General features: G+C 49.8%; 3 protein-coding genes across 3 annotated transcripts in view; 2 read left to right on the forward strand and 1 right to left on the reverse strand.

Moving 5' to 3' along the window:
• Window positions 1–23,718, forward strand: part of LOC140460964 (uncharacterized) — a 384,505-nt gene that overhangs the window by 172,493 nt on the left and 188,294 nt on the right. The gene's annotated exons all lie outside the window — the stretch shown is intronic.
• Window positions 1–23,718, reverse strand: part of LOC140460064 (uncharacterized) — a 507,032-nt gene that overhangs the window by 148,225 nt on the left and 335,089 nt on the right. The window lies entirely within an intron of this gene.
• Window positions 1–23,718, forward strand: part of LOC140460065 (uncharacterized) — a 43,018-nt gene that overhangs the window by 11,594 nt on the left and 7,706 nt on the right. Inside the window, 2 exon segments of the mRNA XM_072554470.1 lie at window positions 4,870–4,878; window positions 8,495–9,025. Coding sequence (XP_072410571.1) covers window positions 4,870–4,878; window positions 8,495–9,025 — 540 coding nt within the window.

Genomic DNA, 23,718 nt, shown 5'->3' on the forward strand with positions numbered 1-23,718 from the left:
GAATAGAGGGGTTCACACCTGGAATGATCTTCTGCAGGAGAGTGGCGGGTGCGGGTACAGTTACAACATTTAAAAGGCATTTGGACAAGTACAGGAGTAAGGAAAGGTTTGGGAAGGATACAGGCCAGGAGCAGGCAGCTGAGGACTAGTTGACTTCGGGGTTATGGTTGGCATGGACTGATTGGACCCAAGGGTCTGTTTCTGTGCTGCATGTCTCTGGAAGAGTGCCACCCAGGAACAAGCTCTTCCATCCAACATTTCTCTGCTGGCCCTGATGCAATTCTCAACTGATATTTCTCCCCAGAGTTAATGTCTGATACTCGGGGGCATGCATTTAAAGTGAGGGGGTGGGGGGTTCAAAGCAGTTGTGAGAGGCAAGTTTTTTTTACTCAGAGTGGTAGGAGTCTGGAATGTACATTGGGGGTGGAGGGAGGTTTAAGGGACTTTTGGGTAAACGCAAGACCACGGGCAGGCAGACAGGATTAGTTTAAATTGGCATCATGTTTGGCACAACATTGTGGGCCGAAAGGCCTGTTTCTATGCTGTACAGTTCTATGTTTAATCCCCACTTGTCTGTATATGCTCCAAAACTGTTCCTTCAGTGTTGTAGAGTCAAAATCTTGGAATTCCTTCCCTCACGGCACTTTCTCTCACCTGTATATAACTATCAGTACCCATCTTTAGATTAGATTAGATGAAATTCCCTACAGTGTGGAAACAGGCCCTTCAGCCCAACAAGTCCACACTGACCCTCCAAAGATCAACCCACCCAGACCCATTCCCCTACATTTACCCCTGACTAATGCACCTAACACTACAGGCAATTTAGCATGCTTAGAATCCCTACAGGCACCGCTGTGACCAGAAAAGCTCGATGTCAAACCAGTTGGGAGTGGTCAAGTGAACTGACTGTGGAAAGCGCTGCAGAGTTTGTGGCTTCAACTCATCGTTGAACCCGGACAGACTGACAACATGGATTCCCTATAATAGGGAAACAGGCCCTTTGGCCCAACAAGTCCCCACTGACCCTTCCAAAGAGTAAGCCACCTTACCTTATTAGTCTACATTTACCCCCTGACTAATGCAACTAACATACACATCCCTGAACACTCTGGATAATTTAGCATGGCCAATCCACCCGAACCTGCACATCCCTGTGCGCTATGGGTAAATTAGTACAGCCAATCCATTCTAAGCTGCACATCCCAGGGCATTATGGGTAATTTAGCATGGCCAATCCACCCTAACCTACACATCACTGGGCACTATGGGTAATTTAGCACAACCCATCCATCCTAACCTACACATCCCTGGGCACTGTGGGTAATTTAGCATAGCCAATCCACCCTACCTGCACATCCCTGTCCACTATGGGTAATTGAGGATGGCCAATCCACCCTAACCTACACATTCCTGGGCACTGTGGGTAATTTAGGATGGCCAATCCACCCTAACCTACACATCCCTGGGCACTGTGGGTAATTTAGCATGGCCAATCCACCCTAACCTGCACATCCCTGGGCACTATGGGTAATTTAGCATAGCCAATCCACCCTAACCTGCACATCCCTGGGCACTATGGGTAATTTAGCATGGCCAATCCACCCTAACCTGTACATCCCTGAACACTTTGAGCAACTTAGCACGGTCAACTCCTGCCTGCATCTCTTTGGATTGTGAGAAGAAACCGGAGCACTCGGGGGAACCCCACACTGACATAAGGGGGAGAATGTGCAAACTCCACACAGACAATTGCTCTGAGGCTGGAATCGAACCCAGGTCCCTAGCGCTGTGAGGCAGCGGTGCTAACGGCTGTGCCACTCCAAATGGGTCACAATACTGGGTCACAATATTATCTCATCATAAGTAGAGCATTTGTTAACAGCGAAATAGTATTTGAATGGAAAGGATAAATTTGACTTGATATAGTTCATAAAACAAAGACAGGATTCCAGTTCCACAACGCTGTGTTTCCCATGGGTGAGGGGATAAAGGGTTTTACACTCAGATATTGGACAGAGGAGCAAGTTTCAGTGAAAGTGAAACCCTGTGCTTTGTTTGGACTCAAACTGCGTGGTTTGGAGGAGGGGGTTTTGCAAAGTGTCCTCAGCTGGAGGGCTGCGTAGTGTGGGTTCTCTGTCTGGAAGTGAATGCAGGGAGAGCGCAGACTGTGGAAAGTTTTGCTCTGTGTCTGCCTCTTTCTGTTGGACAATGACATGTTTTTGCTCCGACAGTTTGTAACATTTATTCGTCTGGTTCAAAGGGTGACCCTCCTCGTGTTCACCAGTACAATTTTGCTTTTTTTAAAAGGAATATAATTTTATTAAATGCTAAATTAATGCAAGACAATAGCACGTCTGGTATCCTATAATGTGTATCTGACTTTTATTTAAGGTTCTCTCATTTTCGTCTTCAATTATTTCTGGTCTTCTGCACACAGGCTGCATTTTGGGAAAGCAAATCTTAGCAGGACTTATACACTTAATGGAGAAAGTGAGGACTGCAGATGCCGGAGATCAGAGCTGAAAATGTGTTGTTGGAAAAGCGCAGCAGGTCAGGCAGCATCCAAGGAGCAGGAGAATCGACGTTTCGGGTATGAGAACGATTCCTGAAGAAGGGCTCATGTCCAAAATGTCGATTCTCCTGCTCCTTGGATGCTGCCTGATCTGCTGCGCTTTTCCAGCAACACATTTTCAGCTCTTATACGCTTAATGGTGAGGTCCTAGGGAGTGTTGCTGAACAAAGAGACCTTGGAGTGCAGGTTCATAGCTCCTTGAAAGTGGAGTTGCAGGTAGATAGGATAGTGAAGGAGGTGTTTGGTATGCTTTCCTTTATTGGTCAGGGTATTGAGTACAGGAGTTAGGAGGTCATGTTGCGGCTGTACAGGACATTGGTTAGGCCACTGTTGGAATATTGCATGCAATTCTGGTCTCCTTCCTATCGGAAAGATGTTGTGAAACTTGAAAGGGTTCAGAAAAGATTTACAAGGATGTTGCCAGGGTTGGAGAATCTGAGCTACAGGGAGAGGCTGAACAGGCTGGGGCTGTTTTCCCTGGAGCGTCGGAGGCTGAGGGGTGACCTTATAGAGGTTTACAAAATTATGATGGGCACGGATAGGATAAATAGGCAAAGTCTTTTCCCTGGGGTCGGGGAGTCCAGAACTAGAGGGCATAGGTTTAGGGTGAGAGTGGAAAGATATAAAAGAGACCTAAGGGGCAACTTTTTTACACAGAGAGTGGTACGTATATGGAATGAGCTGCCAGAGGAAGTGGTGGAGGCTGATACAATTGCAACATTTAAGAGGCGTTTGGATGGGTATATGAATAGGAAGGATTTGGAGGGATATGGGCCAGGTGCTGGCAGGTGGGATTAGATTGGGTTGGGATTTCTGGTCGGCATGGACAGGTTGGACCGAAGGGTCTGTTTCCATGCTGTACATCTCTATGACTGTATTTCCAGTAATGGAGTCTAATCAGCAACTCGAATCCATCCTAACTCCGCAGGATTCTCCAGTTATCCCCAATGTATCTCCCCATAACTCTGCAATTCTCTCAAGTATTCATCCAATTTTATTTTATTACTGATGATCATCTTTGTTTTCACTTAGCTCACAGGGAGTTCCACGATCACCCTTCAGAAAAGGCACCTTGTCTCTGCCCCTCATGACTTTATAAGGCCAATTCTCAACCTCCTGCGTTCCAGTGAAAAGAAAGTCCCAGCCTATCCCCATAACTCAATTCCGCCATTCCTGGCAGCATCCTGATAAATTTCTTTTCCAGCGTAATAATATCCTTCCTATAACAGGGCAACAAGAGCTGGACACAGAGTACTCCAGAAGAGGCTTCACCAATGTCCTATTACAACTGCAACATGCAAAGGTCTGAACAATGAAAGCAAGTATGCTAACCGTCTTCTTAACCATCCTGCCAATATGTGATGCAAACTTCAAAGGATTATGTCCCTGAACCCCGAGGTCTCTCTGTTCTATAACACTACCAAAGACCCTACTTTTAATTATATAAGTCCTGCCCTTGTTTATTTTACAAAAAAGTGCAATACCTTAGATTTACCCAAATTCAACTCCATCTGCCATTCTCCAGCCCATTGCCCCAATTGATCAAGATCTCTCTGTAATCTTAGATAACCTCCCTCACTGTCCACTACATCAGCAATCTTAGTGTCATCCACAAGCTTACTAACCATGCTTGTATCAACAAATAATTCAGGATTGAGTGTTTGGATTTTCAAAAAGCATTCAAAATGATGTCAAACACCAAGTTATTGTTCAAAATTGAGAGTCTGTATTTATTCAGAATTTAGAGTCTTGCTGAAAAGAGACATGTTTTATGAAACATTTTCACCTTGTATGCATCAGTGCATTTGCAAGGTTATCAATGTAAAGGGAAACATGATTTTATATTGGATGAGAAGTGAGTGCGAATTGATTAACAAGTGGATTGGTAGAGTCACTGCCATGGAGAACGCACCAGTTCAATGATGACTGACAAATGAACTGTCCAGCATTGTTTATACCAGGCAGCTATACAAATGTGTGCACTGGAAGGTGCAGATATGAAGACATATAGTTTATGAACTTGTATTTTTAGAGAGAAAGAACATGTACACATATTACCCTTGTTTCAACTGAACAACTTTTCTATTGTTCAGTCAGCAAGGGACAATACTGGCTATAACTCCCCTGCTCTTCTGGGAAATGATGGCTTTGAAAACCTTTTAAGTCCGTCAGAGAGGGGCCAACCAATTAGTGCGTGATCCAAGAAATGGTAGCTCCTCTTTCTATTTTCAGGCCTCTGGAGTGGGTCTTGAATCCCCAGTCTTCTGACTCACAGCTGAGAGTATAACCCAGAGTGGTAATTTGTAACCGATGCAGCCATTGAAATAACTGTATGTTTCTGTGTCAGCTGCACGCCGTACCAATTTGGAATTATATTCCTCCACTGTCACTGTGTCAAAATTCTGGAAAATCCCTTACTGTGACAGCATCGTGGGTGTACCTACACCAAGGACTGCAGCGGTCAAAGAAGGCAGCTCACCGCCACATTTTCCAGGGCAATTCGGGGTGGGCAATGAATTCTGGTGTCGGTAATGGCATCCACGCCCCATCAACAACTGAAATAAAAACTCTTTTTCATTTCCCCTCTGGCTTTTATGCCATGCCATGATCTGAGCTGAATATAACTCTGGGCAAGCCTGAATCCACAGTGAGACTGGGATTGATAGGTCGTATGTTTCATTTTACAATCTGGTTACCATAGCAATCAAACCCTGTAGAAGTTCTCTGGATGCTGCCAAAGTAATTTCAACCATGAACAACTTTTATCACCCATAACAGAAAAAAAAGAATTATGTCCCCTGATACAAGAAACACTGAAACAGTCTTACTGCAAATATCAGAAATGTAGAATCAACCTTTGTCCTGTCAGTAACAAACTTGCAGATACTATTATAGACCAGAGCAGACCCCCTCAAAGTATACTGAGAAGGTAAGCCTAGAACCTTGCTTTTTCTTATTTCTAAGGTAAATGCGAGGCACTGTGTTCCAGTTGCAATCTGATTGATCAAACTACTCGACATTAAGCAAAACAATTTATTTAAACACAATGGCTAAATCCTTACGCTTGAGGTTAACAAGCTGTTTTGTGCTAATATGGTGTTACAAGCAAATCCAGTGACTACCTGTGTGTCACAGAGTCATAGAGATGTACAGCACAGGAACCAGACTCTTTGATCCAACTTGTCCATGTCGACCCGATATCCTAAATTAATCTAGTCCCATTTGCCAGCACTTGGCCCATATCCTATTTATATAACCCATCCAAATGCCTTTTAAATGTTGTAATTGTACCAGCCTCCACCACTTCCTCTGGCAGCTCATTCCATACCCGTACCACCCTCTGTGTGAAAAAGTTACCCCTGAGGTCTCTTTTAAACTTTCCCCTCTCCCCCTAAACCTATGCCCCTCTAGTTCTGGACTTCCCCCCACCCCAGGGAAAAGACATTGTCTATTTACCCTATCCATGCCCCTCATGATTTTATAAAGCTGTATAAGATTACTTTGCGTCAAGTTCATTGTGCGCCCATCCCCGCAGTTCGGAGTCCTGGGTGTTTGCTGATGGGGGGGCCGAGGCCCGTAATGGCGGCTGGAGCTCCCACAAGGCCGCGCGCCTCAGAAACCGTTTGATCATTCGAGCAGGGCACTGTCCCGGGAGAGCGCATATGTCGCAGAGGCGAGCAAACTGCGCATGCTCTCCCGCTGACCGATACGATAGTGGATCAGGGTCCATTGTTCGCTCGGTGGGGGAGTTGACCAATGGAACGTCCTGGAGGACCGGAAGGAGCCTGGTCCTCCTGCCAATCAGAGCCCCCCTATTGTCTGAATGCGGATGTTGGACCATGAACTTCTGAAGATGCCGCCTTCTCCCTCTCTCTCTCTGAATGAAGGTTGAGCTCTACCCCAGACTGCAACTTCTTCCCTCTGTCCAACCTTGCTGACACTCAATTAGATTGAGTGGCACCAGCCTAAATGAATTGATTCCAGGGAGGAGACAGGCTCTGGAAAGGTTGGTCCAAGACTTTCTTTCGTGCTTACTCACTCTCTCTCTCTCTCTCTCTCTCTCTGTCTCTCTCTCAGTCTGTGTCTCTCTCTCTCAGTCTGTGTCTCTCTCAGTCTGTGTCTCTCTTTCTCTCAGTCTGTGTCTCTCTCTCTGTGTCTCTCTCTCAGTCTGTGTCTCTCTCTCTCTCTCTCTCAGTCTGTGTCTCTCTCTCAGTCTGTGTCTCTCTCTCTCTCTCTCTCAGTCTGTGTCTCTCTCTCTCTCTGCCTCTCTCTCTCTCAGTCTGTGTGTCTCTCTCTCTCTGCCTCTCTCTCAGTCTGTGTGTCTCTCTCTCTCTCAGTCTGTGTCTCTCTCTCTGTCTCTCAGTCTGTGTCTCTCTCTCTCTGTCTCTCAGTCTGTGTCTCTCTCTCTCTCTGCCTCTCTGTCTCTCAGTCTGTGTCTCTCTCTCTCTGCCTCTCTGTCTCTCAGTCTGTGTCTCTCTCTCTCTCGGTCTGTGTTGCTCTGTCTCTCTCTTTCTCTCTCTCTCTCTCTCTCTGTCTCTGTCTCTGTCCGTCTCTCTCTCGACTTGAAACATTAACTCTTTTTTTTCTTCTTCTCATAGATGCTGCCAGACCTGCTGAGTTTCATTGGCAATTTCTTTTTGTTATTATCTGGTCCATGTGCATTACATGTTTGTTGTAATAATGCATCTTCTCAATCATACCCTTATTTCAGTTTTTTGCTGTATTATGTATTTCAGTGGTGTGTTTTACAGGACAGAATGCATCCATTCAGAAGCTCGTGTCCATATTGACTCTTTATGCAGCCACACAGTCAGTCCCATTTGCCCTTGATATTCCTGTAGCCCAGCTATTTTTCGTCAAGTGCCGATCTGGTTTTCACTTGATAATTATTGATGGCCTTCGTGTCCACCATCCTCATGGGAAAACAGTTTCAGGTCACGATCACTGACTCGTTGCAGAAAGTGCAGACGCTGGAGAGTCAGAGTTGAGAAGCGCAGCAGGTCAGACAGCTTCCGAGGGGCAGGAGAGTCGATGTTTTGGGCATAAGCTGCATTTCTGATGAGCTTATGCCCAAAACATCCACACTCCTGCTCCTCGGAAGCTGTCTGACCTGCTGTGTTTATCCAGCACCTCACTAATAAAGTACTCTGTATAACTGAGTTTTACACTAGACCGTAAACATAGGTGAGCAGCCTCTAGGATTATTTACAGGCATCTGCATTGAAGGCAGGAAGAAGCTTATCGGTTCTGTCATTAGGATGACTTGGCACTTTGAGAAAAATGGACAGGGTGTTTATTATGTACAGCAAACTGAGAATGGAGGGAGAGTGAGTGTAATGGATATTTACAGCTCTTTATGGAATGATCGAACGATCCACAGAAGCTAGAATTGTCTGTTCTCAATGTCTATTCTTTCCTGACAATGATAACTTTTATAAACTCCATTTGCAGGATATCTGAAGGAGAGGATTTGCAGATGGAACTCTCAAACCAAATGCAACGTCTCGATTCATCAGGACCCGAATAGCCTCAGCCTTTGAATTGAGGAGGAGAAGTGTTTGCTTGTTCTGAGCAGCTGGATAACTGGGGAAGCACTGAAACAAACACACAAGTGGGTGTGTGTTCCAGTGCCCTGACTGTGGGGAGAGCTTTAATCAGTTGCTCATTCTGAAAACATTGCAACACTGTTCACCTCAGGGAGAGATTGTGCCGAGGTTCTGTGCATGGATGACTTTGTGACTGATCACCAAGCCTAGAGAGACACAAGGACGCCCACGCCATGGAGAAACCGTGGAAGTGTTGGGACTGCGGGAAGGGGTTTAGTTTCTCGTCTGCGTTGGAGACGCATCGTAACGTCCACACCGGCGAGCGGCCGTTCACCTGCTCCATGTGCGGGAAGGGCTTCACCCAGTCGTCCAGCCTGCTGAAGCACCAGCGGGTCCACACCGGGGAGCGGCCGTTCAGCTGCTCCGAGTGCGGCAAGGGCTTCTCTCAGTCGTCCAACCTGCTGCGGCACCAGCAGGTCCACACCGGCGAGCGGCCCTTCGCCTGCTCCGAGTGCGGCAAGGCCTTCACTCAGGCCTCCAACCTGCTGCGGCACCAGCGCGACCACACCGGGGAGCGGCCCTTCGCCTGCTCCGAGTGCGGCAAGGGCTTCGCCCAGTCGGCTCACCTGCTCAACCACCGGAGGGTGCACACCGGGGAGCGGCCGTTCAGCTGCCCCGCCTGCGGGAAGACCTTCACTCAGGCCTCCAACCTGCTCATGCACCGGCGTGCTCACACCGGGGAGCGGCCGTTCAGCTGCTCCGCCTGCGAGAAGGCCTTCAACGATTCGTCCACCCTGCTGCGGCACCAGAGGATTCACACGGGCGAGAAACCGTTCGCCTGCTCTCGGTGTGGGAAAGCATTCATTCATTCGTCTAACCTCCTGAGACACCAGCGAGGACACAAGTGAAGACTCGGAGGAAGGGGGTGCGCTCGGATCCTGCTGCCCGCGCTGCTGGGAGTCGCCCTCGGGCCGGAGTCGGGCTCACCCAGACAATGGGCGGAGTGGGAGGGCTCCTGTCTCCTGGACAGACCCCTCTCTCCCACTTGGATTCCAGCGCGGCCGGTGCCCAAGCGACCGTGGGATCCCCACAGCGTGGAAGCAGGCCATTCAGCTTGATGAGTCCACGCCGACCCTCCAAAGAGCATCCCACCCAGACCCAAACCTTCCCCCTCCCCTGTGACGCTGCCCTTCTCACAGCTAACCCGCCCAGCCTGCATGTCCTGGACACTACAGGACAATTTAACACGGCCAATCCACCCTAACCTGCACATCCCTGGACACTATGGGACAATTTAACCTGCACATCCCTAGGCACTGTGGGTAATTTAGCACGGCCAATCCACCCTAACCTGCACATCCCTAGGCACTGTGGGTAATTTAGCACGGCCAATCCACCCTAACCTGCACATCCCTAGGCACTGTGGGTAATTTAGCACGGCCAATCCACCCTAACCTGCACATCCCTAGGCACTGTGGGTAATTTAGCACGGCCAATCCACCCTAACCTGCACATCCCTTGACACTATGGGTAATTTAGCACGGCCAGTCCACCCTAACCTGTGCATCCCGGGGCTCTATGGAGTAATTTAGCACAGCCCATCCACCATAACCTGTACACCCCTGTGCACTGTGGGTAAATTAGCATGGCCAATCCACCCTAACCTGCACATCCCTCAGCACTATGGGTAATTTAGCGTGGCCACTCCACCCTAACCTGCACATCCCTGGGCACTCTGGGTAATTTAGCACAGCCCATCCACCCTAACCTGCACACCCCTGGGCACTCTGGGTAATTTAGCACAGCCCATCCACCCTAACCTGCACACCCCTGGGCACTCTGGGTAATTTAGCACTGCACATCCCTGGGCACTGTGGGTAATTTAGTATGGCCAGTCCACCCTGACCTGCACATCCCTGGGCACTCTGGGTAATTTAGCACTGCACATCCCTGGGCACTGTGGGTAATTGAGTATGGTCAGTCCACCCTATCCTGCACATCGTTAGACTGTCAGAGGAAACCCTCGCAGACACGGGGTGGGGGGAGGGGGGGGTGACTCTCTGTGTGGCGTTTGCGCAGTCACCCCCGGAGGGTCGAATCAAACCCAGGTTCCTGCCACTGTGAGGCATCAGCGCTAACCACGGAGCCACCTTTGTGCCCAGGCCTACACATTTCCACTGAAATGATCCACAGAAGCTGAGGCAGGAGATTTATTTCATCTTGGATGGGGGATAGCATTTTCCCAACCTCAGGAAGTAGGACTAAAATAAATGTATTTGCACAATTCGCATCCAGAATAAATATGGATTGGGACAGTCGGGGCTTGGGATAAATAATACTCGGAACTCTCCGCAGGCTGGGAGTGGGGTAAACAGACAGCTGGCAAATCTTTAACGTCCACGTTTCTCGTTCACGAGAATGACCCCAGGAATGAAAGGCCTAACGTATGAGAAACATTTGAGGTCTCTGGGACTATCCACGATGGGGTTTGGAAGGTTGAGGGCCGATCTAAGTGAAACCTACAGAATACTGAATGGCCAGGACAGAGTGGACGCTGGGAGGATGTTCCCATTGGGAGGAGAGATTAGGAGCCGAGGGCACAGCCTTAGAGAAAAGGGAAGACCTTTTAGACCGGAGATAAGGAGAAACTCCTTCAGCCAGAGAGTGGGGAATCTATGGAATTCACTGCCACAAAAGGCCGGGGAGGCCAAGTCACTGAGGATATTTAAGGCTGAGATAGATCGGTTCTTGAGTATCAAGGGGATCGAGGGTTACAGGGAGAAAGCGGGAGAATGGGGTTGAGAAACTCATTAGCTAGGAGTAAATGGTGGAACATACTCGTTGGGCTGAATGGCCTAAGTTCCGCTCCTGTGTCCAATGGTTTTGATCCTGTTCCTTGACGCTCCGGTACCTGTGCAACTGAGAACTCGTGACGCTCGTTCTAGGAGAAAAACCCGCCTCCGTCTGACCCCGAACAGGAAACTGAAACCGAACTGGAAACTGACAGGGTGAAATTAAATGAGGGTCAGAGAGAGAGAGAGAGAGAACTGCTCCCCTTCAGGGTGTGGGCTGTAAGATTCCAAGGGGGAATCCCCTGCACAGGGACTTTTTCCTGTTGATGACCAAACCTCGATTCAGACCCCTCCACAGCCTGCCATATAATAAATTCACTTTGGGTCAGGCGCGATGTGATAAAGACAAGGACGTGGCCAGGGTTGGAGGGTTTGAGCTAGAGGGAAAGGCTGAATAGGCCGGGACTGTTTTAATAGACTCCCTACAGTGTGGAAACAGGCCCTTTGGCCCAACAAGTCCACACCCACCCTCCAAAGAGTAACTCACCCAGACCCAATCCCCCACCCCTATTACTCTACATTTACCCCTGATTAATGCACCTAACCTATACATCCCTGAACACTATGGGCAACTTAGCACAGCCAACTCCCCCTAACCTGCGCACCTTTGGACTGTGGAAGGAATCCCGAGCACCCGGAGGTAACCCACGCAGATGTGAGGAGTCGGGGGTGGGGGGCAATGTGGCTGGAATCAAACCCTGGCCCCTAGCACTGTGAGGCAGCAGTGCTAACCACTGAGCCACTGTGTCACTTTCCCTGGAGCGTGGGAGGCTGAGGGGTGACCTTATAGTGGTTTATAAAAATCATGAGGGGAATGGATAAGATAAATAGGCACGGTCTTTTCCCTGGGGATGGGGGAGTCCAGAACTAGAGGGGCATAGGTTGAGGGTGAGAGGGAAAAGGGACCTAAGGGGCAACTTTTTCACACAGAGGGTGGTACGTGTATGGAATGAGCTGCCAGAGGATGTGGTGGAGGCTGGTACAATTACAACATTTAAGAGGCATTTGGATGAGTATATGAATAGGAAGGGTTTGGAGGGATATGGGCCGGGTGCTGGCAGGTGGGACTAGATTGGGTTGGGATATCTGGTTGGCATGGACAGGTTGGACTGAAGGGTCTGTTTCCATGCTGTACATCTCTATGACTCAAAGTGCAGAAATCTCTGGATAGTTAAATTGAGAAGTTTTAAGTTTGTTGAAGGTGAAAGGTTTCCTGACAAACATTAAGGCTACGACTTTCCCAGCTCTCTGCAGGAGATCGGTCCAGCCGAGTATAAATCCTCTCCGGCAGCTCCAATGACTGCAGTTCTGGTGGATTTCCGCATCAAGTGCCTCACTCCTTCTGTGAGCGTCATCCGCTCGGAGCCAGGCCTCAGGAGCCGCTGATCCTCGAATGAGGAAGTCCTTCAGAACATCAATGTCTATCCCCAAAGTGACCATGACCTCCTGTCTCAGGGGCCTGGAAATATTGTGTGCAATTCTGGTCTCCTTCCTATCGGAAAGATGTTGTGAAACTTGAAAGGGTTCAGAAAAGATTTACAAGGATGTTGCCAGGGTTGAAGGATTTATGCTACAGGGAGAGGCTGAACAGGCTGGGGCTGTTTTCCCTGGAGCGTCGGAGGCTGAGGGGTGACCTTATAGAGGTTTATAAAATTATGAGGGGCATGGATAGGGTAAATAGACAAAGTCTTTTCCCTGGTGAGGGTGGGGAGTCCAGAACTAGAGGGCATAGGTTTAGGGTGAGAGGGGAAAGATATAAAAGAGACCTAAGGGGCAACTTTTTCACGCAGAGGTTGGTGCATGTATGGAGTGAGCTGCCAGAGGAAGTGGTGGAGGCTGGTACGATTGCAACATTTAAGAGGCATTTGGATGGGTATATGAATAGGAAGGGTTTGGAGGGATATGGAGGAAGTGGGGACTGCAGATGCTGGAGATCAGAGTTGAGTGTGTAGTGCTGCAGGTCAGGCAGCATCCGAGGAGCAGGAGAGTCGATGTTTCGGGCATAAGCCCTTCATCAGGAAGTGAGGGATATGGGTTCAGCTCAGGGTGGTGCTGGAAAAGCACAGCAGGTCAGGCAGCATCCAAGGAGCAGGAAAATTCACGTTTCGGGCAAAAGCCCTTAATCAGGAATAGAGACAGGAAGCCTCCAGGGTGGAGAGATAAAATGAGGGATATGGGCCAAGTGCAGGCAAATGGGACTGCATTGGGTTAGGATATCTGGTCGGTGTGGACAGGTTGGACCGAAGGGTCTGTTTCGGTGCTGTACATCTCTATGACTCTGATCAGGTTGGATGCCTAGTAACTTGGACTGGGGACTCTCTTTATCTCAGATTGGAATACAGCCAATCTGCTTCAGAAAATCCCTTTATCTGATTCTATACAAATCTTTATTCAGGCAGTTTCAAATGTCAAGGCCTATTGAGGGTCGTAGAGTCGTACACCACAGAAACTGACCCTTCAGTCATCTCGTCTGTGCCGACCAGATATCCTAAATTAATCTCGTCCCGTTTGCCAGCACCTGGCCAATAGCCCTCCAAACCCTTCCTATTCATATACCCATCCAAATGCCTCTTAAATGTTGCAATTGTACCAGCCTCCAGCACTTCCTCTGGCAGCTCATTCCATACACAAACCACCCTCTGTGTGAAAAAGTTGCCCCTTAGGTCTCTTTTATATGTTTCCCCTCTCACCCTAAACCTATGCCCTCTAGTTCTGGACTCCCCGACCCCAGGGAAAAGACTTTGTCTATTTATCCTATCCGTGCCCCTCATAATTTTGTAAACCTCTATAAGGTCACCCCTCAGCCTCCGACGCTCCAGGGAAAACAGCCCCAGCCTGTTCAGCCTCTCCCTGTAGCTCAGATCCTCCAAGCCCTGGCAACATCCTTGTGAATCTTTTCTGAACCCTTTCAAGTTTCACAACATCTTTCCGATAGGAAGGAGACCAGAATTGCACACAATATTTCCAAGCCCCTGAGACAGGAGGTCATGGTCACTTTGGGGATAGACATTGATGTTCTGAAGGACTTCCTCATTCGAGGATCAGTGACTCCTGAGGCCTGGCTCCGAGCGGATGACTCTCACGGAAGGAGTGAGGCACTTGATGCGGAAATCCACCAGAACTGCAGTCATTGGAGCTGCCGGAGAGGATTTATGCCAGGCTGGACCGATCACCCGCAGAGAGCTGGGAAAGTCGTAGCCTTAATGTTTGTCAGCAAGTGGTCCCTTTTAAATCTCTCCCCTCTCACCTTCAACCCCTCTAGTCCTGGGCTCCCCTACTGTGGAGGGCAAAAGACCTTGGCTATTCACCTTATCCGTGCCCCTCGTGATTTTCTCATGTGGTCACCCCTCAGCCTCCGACGCTCCAGAGAAAACGGGCCCAGCCTTTCCCTTGAACTCAAACCTCCAGTCCCCATTTGTCTTAATCGCACGTCATTCGTGTACACATTCCTGCAGCAAATAAAACTCCGTGTCTCTAATAGGACAACTGACCCATGTTTGAGTGATTGATTGCGACGTGAATTAAGGTTCACTCGTGGGCTTGACTGGTGAGTAATAACCTTTTCATGCACTTGGTTAACACAGGGTTATAGTGGTTCAGAAGGCAGCTTGTTTAATCTGAGGGAGATTCACAAGCAGTCAGCCTGATGTTTGAGTGCAGAGAAACCCGGCAGGTCTGGCAGCATCTGTGAGAGAGAGAGAGAGAAAGCAAGAGGTTGTGAGCTGCCTCCAGACCCGAAATCAGTCCGGGAAAGGACCTTCAGTTCCGAAGAAAGGATTGGAGACATTAACTCGGTTTCTGTCTTCACGATTGCTGCCAGACCTGCTGTGTTTCTCCAGCATTGTCTGCTTTTCGTTTCATTTCGGATTGTGAGCCCCTGCAGTTCTTTTGTTTTGTTGTACTGTCATAAGAGTTCATCACTGAATCATCATTCTTTTAGCTGACTGGCTTTGGACTTGAACTGTACAAGAAACTGTCCATTAGCGTTTAACATGGTTTCCCGCTCCTGTTTCTTACCAGAATGAGAGGGCACTCTTGTGTTGTGAAACTGGAAAGGGTTTGGAAAAGATTTACAAGGATGTTGCCAGGGTTGGAGGATCTGAGCTACAGGGAGAGGCTGAACAGGCTGGGGCTGTTTTCCCTGGAATGTCGGAGGCTGAGGGGTGACCTTATAGAGGTTTACAAAATTATGAGGGGCATGGATAGGGTAAATGGGTAAAGTCTTTTCTCTGGGGTGTGGGAGTCCAGAACGAGAGGGCATAGGTTTAGGGTGAGAGGGGAAAGATATAAAAGGGACCTAAGGGGCAACTTTTTCACGCAGAGGGTGGTACGTGTATGGAATGAGCTGCCAGAGGATGTGGTGGAGGCTGGTACAATTGCAACATTTAAGAGGCATCTGGATGGGTATATGAATAGGAAGGGTTTGGAGGGATATGGGCTGGGTGCTGGCAGGTGGGACTAGATTGGGGTGGGATATCTGGTCGGCATGGACGGGTTGGACCGAAGGGTCTGTTTCCCTGCTGTACATCTCTACGACTCTATGTCGAATTACGATGGGAATCGATAAGATCGAAGTGGGGAGGTCGTCCCTACAGGTGGTTGAAACTAGAACAAGGAGGATCCGATTTAGGACCGAGTTGAGGAGGGACCACGCCCATGGGATGGTGGAATTCCCTGTCCAGTGAAGCAGTTGAGGCTACCTCGTTGAATGTTTTTCGGGTAAAGATAAGTTTTTGAACAGTAAAGGAATTAAGGGTCGTGGTGAGCGGGTCGGCCGATGGAGCGTAGGCCACAAAGAGATCAGCCATGATCTTATTGAGTGATGGAGCAGGCTGGAGGGACAAGGCAGCCTACTCCTGCTCCGAGTTTTTATGTTTTTTTGGGTGTGTGTGTGTGTGTGTGTGTGTGTGCGCGCACGCGCGCAGGTGTGAGACACAAGGTGCACAAATCTTTATTCAGTTTCCATCACCAGGAAGAAAGGAAACACCCAAGTGGCCAGTGACAAGCAGTGCCCTTCACATCAAAGGGCAATGCTGTGTGAACAAAACAGTGAAGGGGAGGGTAGGGACTAAATCAGAATAGAGTTGGAGAGGGAAATAATGCACTCCACTCCCTGCGGCGCCCACCTCTCCCTGAACGACTCCAGGGCGTTAGTTCTTATGTTTATAACAGTGAATGGTGGTTTCAAACTAAATTTGATTACTTGCGCCAATCCAGAGTTTGCAACAGTGACTACATTTGGAAGCAGCTCATTGGTTGTTAAATGTTTATGGCTGTGAAAGGCGCTATAGAAATGCAACAAGTGGATATTTATATTTGTCAATGTTACCCATCGGTATGTCCACTCACCAAAGTCATGAACAGAGACTGAATGTTCAGTGTGTGTCGTAACCTTCCCTTTGGTATGATGTTGGTATTTTCGAACCAACCTGTTCAGAGATGTTATTACACCCCTCTAGAGCAGGTGGAATTTTAACTCGGGCCTCCTGGTGCACAGTTAGGGACACTTTGTGCCACACGACCCCATTGGTACAATCCGCTGGGGTCTGCGTAAATCCAAATACCTTGGATGCTGACGTTTGTGACTTGTAGAGTGTTACTGGAAGTCAATTCAAATAAAAACTAGGTTGGATAGATTCTTATCGAGTCAGACAGCAGGGAAACAGACAGTCTGGTCCAACTATTCCAGGCTGAACATAAACCCAAACTGACTAGTCCCAATTGCCTGCTTCTCACCCATATCCCTCCAAATCTTTCCTATTCATGTATTATCGAAGTGTCTCTTAAATGTTGCAACTGCACCCACATCCACCACGTCCTCAGGAGGTTTATTCCACAGACGAACCACTGTGTGTGTGTGTGTGTGTGTGTGTGTGTGTGTGTAAAAAGAAAATTGCACCTCGTGTTTTTTTAAAAAGTTTCTCTCTTCTCACCTGCCTCCTAATCTTGAAATCCCCCATCCTAGAGGGAAAAAAACTACCTTTAACCCTATTTATACCCCTAAGGATTTTGTAAATCTCTATCCGGTCTACTCTCAGCTTCCTTGGCTCCAGTGAAAAAAGTCCCAGAGGCCTTATGTGGATTGTTGTGTCCAGTTATGGCCTCCCTGTGATAGGAAGGATATTATTAAGCTGGAGAGAGATCAAAAGAGATGTTACCAGGAATGGAGTGCTTGGAGAATGCTTTCCCACAGTCTTCACATTTCCTAAACTTCACAGGCGACTCAGTGGTTAGCACTGCTGCCTCACAGCACCAGAGACCCAGGTTCGATTCCAGTCTCAGGGTGACTGCCCGTGTGGAGACTGCACTTCTCCCCTCGTGTCTGCATGGGTTTCCTCCCACAGTCCAAAGATGTGCAGGTTAGGTGAATTGGCCATGCTAAATTGCCCATTGTGTTCAGGGATGTGTATTTAGAGTCATAGAGATGTACAGCACGGAAACAGACCCTTCGGTCCAACCTGTCCATGCCGACCAGATATCCCAACCCAATCTAGTCCCACCTGCCCATATCCCTCCAAACCCTTCCTATTCATATCCCCATCCAAATGCCTCTTAAATGTTGCAATTGTACCAACCTCCACCACATCCTCTGGCAGCTCATTCCACACACGTACCGCCCTCTGTGTGAAAAGGTTGCTCCTTGGGTCTCTTTTATATCTTTCCCCTCTCACCCTAAACCTATGCCCTCTAGTTCTGGACTCCCCCACCCCAGGGAAAAGACTGTGTACTTATCCTATCCATGCCCCTCATGAGTTTATAAACCTCTATACGGCCTCCGAACCTCCGGGGAAAACAGCCTATTCAACCTCTCCATATAACTCAAATCCTGACAACATCCTTGTAAATCCTTTCTGAACCTTTTCAAGTTTCACAATTATCTTTCTAATAGGTTGGGTACATTAGTCAGGGGTAAATGTCGGGTAATAGGGTAGGAGAATGGGTCTGGGTGGGTTACTCTTCGGAGGGTCGGTGTGGACTGGTTGGGCCGAAGGGCCTGATTCCACACTGTAGGGAATCTCTGGTGTGAGTGTTGCCAGTCTCTCCAGGGGTGAGTTGGAGCCACACATTCAGGACACGTGTACAAACTCTGCAGCTCGGGAAAGTGCAAGTGGGTTTCCCATCTATGGACCTGGTTTGACATTGAGCTTTCCCAGTCACAGTGGTCTCTCAGGGATATGGGCCAGGAGCAGAGACCATTTATCATCCCAGGGACAGGAAAAAACTGGGAATCCTGGAACATAGTGGGGTGGGGGTGAATGTGGGATGATGAACTCAAGTCTGTCTCTGACCGAGTGCTGATTGAAGCGGAGACAGGGGCAGAGAGCAATCTGTGGGAGCTGGATTGCAAATGGATTTGATGCAGACACCCAAGGAAGGAGCTGGTGCCTGGAATGAAGGATAAAATAACAGCAGCGGGTGTGTGTGTGTGTCCCTGAGGGAGTGCATTGATGCTGGTCCCCAGTTGCAAACGCCCCTGGGTCTATCCCCTTGCAAAGTGCTGTCCTCCCAGACAAGACTGGCAACAGTCTGCAGCGAAACCCTCTGCTGGGGGGGGGGGACTGCGCATGTGCTTGGATGGGCGGCGGTGTCGTCACAAAGGGCTGCGCCCCCATGGACCAATAGGAAACCTGGGAGGACCGAAGGGAGCTTGGTCCTCCTGCCAATCAGAGACCCCCCACCTCCCCTCATTGTCCGACTGCGGAAGTTGCCCAGTGAGCTCCTGCTTGTCCCTCTCCCAGTAGAGATGTTGCTGCTGGTGTTGCTCCTCTCTCTCTCTCTCTCTCTGAATGAAGATTGAGGTTCACCCCCCAGACTGCAACTTCCTTCCTCTGTCTCACATCTGTGAGTACAACACCCCCTCTTTTCCCAACACCCCCCTCCCTTTTTGTTTGCATTCTGGGGTTCAGCTGTTGGTTTGCAGGAGCTGCAGGGAAAGGAAATTGGGGAAAAGGTTTGGTTGAGGACATTGCTTCATCTGAGACTTGGAGTCTGGTTTCAGGAAGCTTTATCTTCTCGTGAATCCACGGAGTGGCTGCCGCAGTCCGCCTATATTAACACAACGATACAAACAAAACTGCTTGTGCATTGTAACGTTGAACACAATAATTCAAGAGAAGGAAAGGCACAGTGGAGCCGCTTTGTTCCCGATGTTGCTCAAGGATAAGATACACTCCCTATATTGCATCAAACTATAAGTGCACAACCTCAGTCTTTATCTCGAGCAGAATCTTTCCACTGCAGCTGCAAGCTTGAGAACTCGGTCACTTTTGACCTGGATGTGGAATGTGTTGGACTGGGGTGGGCAAAGTTAAAAATCACACGACACAAGGGTAGAGTCCAATAGGTTTATTCGGAAGCATTAGCTTTCGGAGCGCTGCTCCTTCGTCAGGTAGCTGCGGAACAGGAGCATAAGGCGCAGAATTTATAGCAAAAGATCACAGTGTCATGCAACTGGTAGGATACATTGAACAAACCTAGATTGGGGTTTAGCCTTTCATCTTTTAGAATGGGTTGCAGGTTTTCGTTCATTAATATGTAAAATTCCAGACCTACTTTCAATTCACATTCCCAAGATAGCTTAAAGTCTTATTTTTTTTTTAAAAAAGTGACATTTCATCTCAGACAATGCATTACAGATGTGAGGTTAGAATCTTGTCTGTGTGCCCATCTTGAGCTGATAGCCAAGCTCGGTACCCACAAGGATGGCCTCAATCAGGACCTTGGGGTCATGTCACATTACAGGTAACCCTGCTACACTATACACTGACACGCACACACTTACATACTCACCCAGACCCTTTCTCATACACACGCTGTCTCTGAGACACACACACACACACCTCCCCCACTCTCACCCATGTACGAACCCTCTAAAAGGCTTATACTCTGTCACACTCATGAAGACACTCTGCCAAGCATGTCACGCACAATCACTCTCTTTAACCTGGTGTAGTGAGATTTTAACTTCTTACCTTGGTCAAGTATCCCATCATGCATCAGTATGCTGGTTCTTACACCTTCCACAATTCCCTCCTTGTTGATCAACACCAGCGCATCCAAAAACAGGAGGCGCACATCCTTCTGGAACATGGCGCATACTCAGACATGCTTGTTCACCGTAGGGGTCATCATGGGGTACGGTCCAGTAGATGATCACCGGCGTTTGGAGTGGAAAATGTGATAGGAGCAGACTGTGTGCACAACAACGGCCTGTAGTTCTCCAGATGATGCGACGTATTAGGCGTGTGACGGTAAAGGTGACGATCCCAGTGACTAAGGAGGGACCCCAGCTTGACCCCAGCCAGGCGAGGTCAAAGGGCCACCTGCAATCAAAAGGGCAGCTCGATTTCTTGACTCCTGTCCGAATGAGAGTCGCCAAATTGGAGACATTTACCGCGTTGTAGGTGCAGCTTTCCCGCCCAATACCAGCACAAGTACCGCCCTCTTTTGGATAATAGAATATCCAAGGCCCCAGTGGTTCTGGAGGGCCGCTGTTTTGAACTGCCACTCGCTCAGCGTTGACCCCCTGGTCAGGGCCTCCACGGTGTCATTGGCGACCGTTTCCGATCCTGTTGTGAACTGGCTCCATCCTTGGGAACGCAGATAGATTCCAATCGGAAGGGAAGGCATCCCAACCCAGCTGAGGAATGCGGTCTTGGGCTTCGGGGCGAAGGTGACCCATCTGAGACTCTGGTGTGAGGTACGACGTGTCCCATCTCCGCACGGCCCTCTCCGATCTGAGGGAAAGCCAAGGATAGGCCTTCAGACCCCAAATAAAACAGGAGGTTAAGTTGGAAGGTCAGCCCCCTCCGCAACGTGGGAGCAGGGTCTTGCTACAGGGAGCCTGGTGTCTCATTAGGGACACCGGACCCATTCAAGACAACAGTGACTTTGGCTCGTCAAATTCTAGACCGGCTCAATCCAGGGGATAAGAAAGGAACATTGCTCCGACCCCACATGGGTGTCAGGAGAGACATTCCCATGTCGGCTGAAGCAAGTGGTGTTGCTGATGGTGCCGTTAAGGCTTCCAGGGGAAGGGGGCACATGGGGGTCTGTTACAGTCGGGTTGGTGCCCATCTCCGAATGGGGCCAGGTGTATACCCTGCTGAGGTGGGGGGAGGGGGGGGTACCCTCCGTGAATGGGTCGGTGTATGGGCACATACCCACCAGGCAGTTTCTGTTCCCACCGGGCTGGGCGCTGGGATAGGCCAGGTACAGAAAGGTATCGGAGCGTCGGGATCACCTCTATTCCCAGAACCGAGGGGAAGCCGTTTCTCGGAGCCATACTCTTTGGTAGCTGGGGCTTCTCTCGAAACCCGAGACCCCCCCCCCCCCGGGCACCGGTGCAAGGGGTTCTCCCCAGGAGGGCTACCCAGGGGGAAACTACCCTCTGCCTCCCCGACCCCCTGTAATGACAAAGCCGGTGCGTCACAGGAGAGTTGTCGGTGATCTCAATACGGGATCGGGAGCGATTCCGACGGCATCTCCGTCTGACATTAGTCCACCACCTGCCTCCCCAGCCCCTCTCCCCTCCTTGCGAGGAAACCCTTTCGCTTCCCATCTTTTCCCCTGCGGCGGATCCCCTTGCCGGTTGTGATCTCCCCTCATGCTTCCCGAGAAGGGAATCCTGGGAAATGCGCCAGACTGCGGAGGCCTCAACTTCCGAGGCCCAGCAATGCAAAGGGTCTGATGCTCTGTTTGACCTCTCACTGCAGCAGGAGAGCGAGGGTTGACCTCTTTCCCCTCCAAGACCCTGATCCGTCCCCTTCGCGTATTCTGATGGAAAACAGCGTCACAGTGTGTTACACGTTGTGTGATGCCCCCATTACAGAGCTGACGGGTCCTTTTGGCCCACCCATCGCAAGGCCGTGCGTCTCTAGTTTCAGTCGATCATGGGCTGAGGAAGCCCAGGAATCGCAACTACTGGGTTCACATCATTCTCTTTAGTCTCTGCCGAGTTGGTGGGCTTATGGATTTTACAGATGGCCGCGTGTGCCCACTCCTTATATCCTTCCAATTTCCCAGCAGTTCGGGTGCTCAGTTGCACTTGATACAGTCCCCTTCCACCTCGGGGAGAGAGAGAGAGAGCCTTTGTTGAGAGATTTAACAAGCACTGAATCACCAGGGTGTGTGTCTGACCTCCGGGTTTAGGCCTGGCCTCTGTTACCTTTGAGTGATTGGCTTGGACCACTTCGCCCAGGGCTTGGGCCTACTCTAGGGTGTTCCCATCTACCCCTAGCAGGGCTGTTGCTGATGTCGACAGGGGAGGGGGGGGGTGGGGTCGGGTCGGGTATCGGTAGTCATGGGTCTCCCGAGAAGAGGTTCAAACAGGGTTAGCCCAGCATTTCTCCAAACCTGGATTCGGAGGCTATACAGGATAATAGATAAGACTTCAGGCAAAATTCCTGCCAAGTCTTTGCAAGGATTTTTGTTTTAGCATCCTGTTAGCTCGTCCCACTATTCCTGAGGACTGGGGTTGATAGGGGATATGAACCTTCCACACAAATCCCAATACTGCGCACAGTGCTGTTCCAATATTTCCCGGTAAAATGGGCTCCCCCCCCGTCACTATTCATTTGTCCCGGTATTCCGAATCCGGGGGTTATCATATCTTAAGACGTTTTACTGCTGTGCGGGGCATCATCCCTTCCAGTGGGAGATGCCTCTATTCATCTGGAGAACCGATCAACTATGACTTGTCTGTATTTGAACCCTCCTGAGGGTGTCCTGGAGATGGACAGCACGGAAACAGACCCTTTGGTCCAACCTGACCAGATATCCCAACCTAAGCTAGTCCCATTTGCCAGCACTTAGCCCATACCCCTCTGCGTTGAGAGTGTGGTGCTGGAAAAGCGCAGCAGGTCAGGCAGCATGCAAGGAGCAGGAGAATCGATGTTTCAGGCATCAGCCCTTCTTCAGGAATGAGGAAGGCCATAACTCTCTCAACTCTTCCTAGTCGTATCCCCGTCCAGATGCCTTTTAAATGTTGCAATTGTACCAGCCTCCACCGCTTCCTCTGGCAGCTCATTCCATACCTGTACCACCCTCTGTGTTCCCAAATGTCCCCCCAGCAAGAGGTAGATGATCAAAATGTGCAGATGCTGTTCCTCTAGTGTACTGTTGGCAAGTCTCAGCGATGCGTTTTAAGATCGGTGATGTGCTGGGAGCAAACCATTGTTGGCCAATGAGATGTAGCAACCCTCCTTGTCCTACACGCCCCTGCCCAACGCATCAGCTGGGCAAGGGCGTGGAGCAGAGGAGGCAGACAGACCCACCTCCCACCAGGAGGCAGCCAAAGACCAGGGGTGTCTGCAGCCACGTCCTGCGTCTGGAGGGCTGCTGGACGGTCAAAGGTGAAGGGGGGTTGTCCCTCTTGCCGAAGGAGGGGACAGTGACCCCGAGCAGCCTCCTGGGCGGCAGCGTTGCTGAGGGACACCTCGTCCTTCGCGGTTATATGAGCGCCACGTGTGGCCACCGCGACTGGTGAACGGTAAACCGCGGAAGGTCGAGTGACGAGACTCACGGGTTCACCGGAGGAGGGGGTAAGCCCACGGTTTCTCCGGGACGCACCCAAGCCACGGACCGCCCCCCCCCCAGTGGGGGGACGTGACAGGAACTGGTGGAAACCGTTAACAGAGTTTCCCCGCGGCAAGGAGGCGCGCACGGGAGTGAGTGGTAAAGCGTTTGGCCAATTGGGCTGGAGTCCCGGATGGGGAGAGTGCACACCCCTCGCATTTTGATGGGA

The sequence above is a fragment of the Chiloscyllium punctatum genome, chromosome 36 (genome assembly GCF_047496795.1).
Source record: "Chiloscyllium punctatum isolate Juve2018m chromosome 36, sChiPun1.3, whole genome shotgun sequence".
NCBI lineage: Eukaryota > Metazoa > Chordata > Chondrichthyes > Orectolobiformes > Hemiscylliidae > Chiloscyllium > Chiloscyllium punctatum.